This window comes from Anopheles maculipalpis, chromosome 3RL, assembly GCF_943734695.1.
Source record: "Anopheles maculipalpis chromosome 3RL, idAnoMacuDA_375_x, whole genome shotgun sequence".
NCBI classification, from domain to species: Eukaryota; Metazoa; Arthropoda; class Insecta; order Diptera; family Culicidae; genus Anopheles; species Anopheles maculipalpis.
In genome coordinates, this window is record NC_064872.1 from 46,278,620 (window position 1) to 46,282,647 (window position 4,028).

The 4,028-nt window shown below is 44.1% G+C and overlaps 1 protein-coding gene across 1 annotated transcript; it reads left to right on the forward strand.

Annotated features, from left to right (window-relative positions):
• Positions 1-207: 207 nt before the first annotated feature.
• LOC126560679 (golgin subfamily A member 6-like protein 6) lies at positions 208-2,193 on the forward strand. The gene is made up of 2 exons (XM_050216635.1): positions 208-225; positions 1,227-2,193. Exons 1-2 carry the CDS (start codon positions 208-210, stop codon positions 2,106-2,108), a joined length of 900 nt encoding a protein of 299 aa, XP_050072592.1. The 3' UTR covers positions 2,109-2,193.
• The last annotated feature ends 1,835 nt before the right edge of the window (positions 2,194-4,028 follow it).

A 4,028-nucleotide genomic window follows, 5' to 3' on the forward strand; every position in this document is an offset into this window, starting at 1 on the left:
CGGGGGAGACTTCAATCAGCGACCAAGCTATGAGAGCGACCCGGCACCAGCCAGCGCGCCAGCAAGGTGGGGGCTTGTTAGAGAACTTCGCTAGCGTTCGCTGCAGCAGTCAGTTGGCAGTATCGTATGGCTGGAGCCTCCATGCCTTCGGCTGGCTATTGCAGAACCCCCATCCACTTGCACCATGCGTTCGTTTTCGCAGGAGAAATGGAAGGTGCACAATTGGTACGTTTTTTCGGTATAAAATGCACGATCTTCTTCAATTTATCGACAGTATCAAGACCAGCGTGGTCAAGAAGTGTAGTGTGTGGATTAGTTTGCCAACTACCAAATCCATGCGTCGACCATTCAAGATGAGGTCGTTAACGCTGCTGGTTAGTGTTTCAATATGGGCCTGGTTGGGGTTTAAGGTTTACGGTGTACAGCGCGTACTGGTCAATAATCATAACAGTGTGTGATAGTGTAAATTGTGTGCATAATACGTGCTATGAAATTGGATAACGAATGTAGTTGCTCGTCTAATTACTACATCTGCGAAAAACAAAACAAAAAAATGCATCAACAACATCGAACTACACTTACGATTACCTACTACGGACAGTTCAAAGATAGTCATTTTGGTGTCAAGATGGTGTACTCAGTTACGGTTATCCATTAGTGCGAAATGCCCAATGGGTACACAGAATGTGAAAATTTGCTAGGGTGCGCAGCTAACTTCAGTGATGTGCGACGATCATCTGATTCTAGGATGTTTGCCTTGTGATGCCCATAAGGATGTTCGAACGATCATTAAAACCAAATGCATCAAATTCTAGTTCTCGTTCGCGATCACCTTACAATGAACACGTGACTCGTTAAATTCGCAATGCGCAGAAAAACATATCAAATCAAAGAGTGGCGTGTTGCACTGTGAATAAAAGAAAGCAACTTATTTTAAGTGTCGTTAAAAGAATTAACATTCAAAAATTGTTACATTGAAAACGAGGCCAATGTTATAATGAATTAAATGCAATGTAGTTGCTCCAGTTCTATTGGTTTAATTTTGTTGTAAAACTCAACAACTCTGACTGCAACACACGAGTTGAACAGCACTGTTTTATTTTGCGTTCGATAAAATAGTTTTCTGAAAAACTTGTAATCTTGTAGAATCATCGCTGTACTGTAATCCGTACATTTGATTAACCAAATTGTACCATTTTTCTTCCTTTCCCATGCAACTTCAACAGGCCTTCTTGGGCTGCCTCTGTGTGTCTTTGGTTCTAGCGGATGACTCGGTTGCCATTCGACAAAAGCGAAGCCCTGCTCCGTTCTTCTTCAACAAGGGTCACGACCACCACGAGCCAAAGTGTGTCTGGGAGAAAAAGTTGGCCTGGAAGGAGGATTGGAAGAAGGTCTGGGAGTCGAAAAAGGTAGAAGTGTGGAAGTCCGAGTGGAAAAAGCAACAGATCCCGGTCTGGAAGGTGGTGGAAGTTCCGATCTGGCGCGAAGTAAAGGTGCCAGACTGGAAGATCATCAAGAAACCGTACTGGAAGGAAACGGAAATACCAGCCTGGAAGGAGGTACAAGTGCCGGACTGGAAAAAGGTCAACAAGCCCGTCTGGCGCGAGGTGCAGGTCCCGGTTTGGAAGGAAGTGCAGGTACCGGAATGGAAACAGATTTGGGTGCCGGATACGGTCAAGGTCGGCATTCCTGGCGAGAAGTATCTGGGCAAGGATGAACACGGTTGGGAGTACACGAGCCATGATCTGTGGAAGAAGAAAATGGTCTGGAAGCCCCTGTGGAAGAAGGTCTGGAAGACGGTGAAGAAGGAGGAATGGAAGACGGAGAAGAAGCTTGAATGGAAGGAAGAGTGGGTGCAGATATGGCGCACCGAGAAGAAGCAGATCTGGGTGAAGAAGAAGGAGGAACTGTGGAAGGAGGAGAAGGTGGAGATTTGGCGCATCGAGAAAAAACAGGAGTGGGCGACCGAGAAGAAGCTCGAATGGAAGGAAGAATGGAAAGAGATCAAGGTCCCAGCCTGGAAGGAGATTCAGGTCCCTGCCTGGAAGAAGGTGTGGAAACCGGTTTGGGAGAAGGCCTGCGTACCAGTCAGCCACGGATGGCATTAGTCGGAAAAGCGCCCTAGATGTAGTAAGCACCCAGTAGAACACTTTCTACTGGTTAGAATGATAGATTGTTTTGTTTTCTATCGTTTTTCCCCTGTCCTTTATCTTCCCGTAATAGTTTGTTATGATTTCAACTTTTGTTTTGCGTCGTTTGCGTCGAGCGCCTATCTCAAATCGATCGTGCTACCGTCCATGCATTCTGTTTTTTTCATCCACAATCCGCTCTGTCTTTCACTTTTCATCATCTCCTTACTAACTACTATCGTTTTCCGACGCAGAAACGTCACAAAAGGTATTTTCATCTTCCATACGTTTGCGCTCATCTTCAACTGCGCTCGCACTTTTTTTTCCCGTGGGCAAATTATTACATCATCGCCCGTATGAAGCAGTTCCCACAGCTGCTTCCAACTCATTTGCAGACACGCGGGGGTTTCCCGATCTACGCGGTCCAACTTCCGACCTAGCTCAATTGTCCATCGTGCTGCCACCACCAGAAGGATGTACCGTGTACGACGTTGTACATGAGTTTTGTGGAAGAGGCGAGATTCGCTTCTTCCCATTGCAAAAGTTCAATTTTCATGTTCCAATCCAAGCCAAGGAGAGAAAAAACGAGAGAGAGAGAGAGAGAGAGAGAGAGAGTGGAGATCATTTTGCACAAACATGAGGGCAGACAAAAGGGTTTCTGGGTCTGGGAGTTGAAAAATAATGATTTCCTCCCTTTGTTTAAGAAGAAATGAAGACAAACGTCTTCATCGCGAATCAAGTACGGGAGCACAGCCATAACCGTGATGATGTTTTTCTTCATCTTTCATCGTGGACCACAGACAAAATGGTGAAGCTGTCTGGAATCATTGTTTTGCCACTTGCTCCAATCATCTGGTTGGTGTGTTGGAAGGCAGATGGGTAAGATAAAAGAGCCACAGTGTACGCTACCGTGCTCAAATCTCACACTCGACCTCTCACTTATGTCATCCGGTGTGTCTAGCGTGTGCTTTTTTGTTGCGTTAGCGATCGATAAATGATCGATTCATTGCAATTTGCAAGGTAATTTAACGTGTAACATGATAAGTTCGGATGCGCTTTTTTCGATCAACATGTTACTTCTCCGTGCCGATGAGATCACCGACGAACGGTTTGCACGAGCGAATGCTGTTTGTTATTTTTGAATTTATGGAATCGATGAGCGATTGAGGGGCTTACGAATCAAATCTGATTTTTACGCTCAACGTTGATGAGCATTTTTTTTTTTTACTTTTTCCTACCATTTGTCGATCTTACGTCGCTCAAGACGTTGAATTGCATTAGCGATAGCTACTTTTCTGCTCAAACGAATGCACTACGAATGCGGAAGTAGTGTTGCGAAATTGTACCCGCGGACAACACAGCGTTATTTTGATTGGACTGAAATGATCAAACGCTTTCTTTAATATTCTTTCTTCTTCCTACTTTTGCTACACGATCGATCGACTGACCCCCTTACTGTATGAAACGACAAAATGTAACGACCCGATGCTGTTCGTTTTCAGTCAATCAATTTAGTCAAAACATGAAAAACGATTGTTGAAAACTCAGAACAACTATCCCACCTGGTAGGCGATAAAAAAAAATCATACACTGAAGAAAAAAGGGGGGAAAAAAGTTTGTTTTTAGAATATAAAGTAAAGACTGTTTGTTGCAGGTAAATTCGAAGAAAATCATTGGGTTTTTTCAAAGCAGGACGCGATCAGGACAAAACGTACGACTGTTTGTGTATCTTCTTCTGCCATATCAAACAAAGTTACCGAACTCAAAATGCCTAACAAAGAACTATCGTAGAGCAATGAACTAACTGAAAGTTATTTGCAAATATGTTCAGAATCTTACACATTGCACACAGTAGTAGCGAGAACGAACGAAGACGTTCAAAACAGAAGTACCTCATGC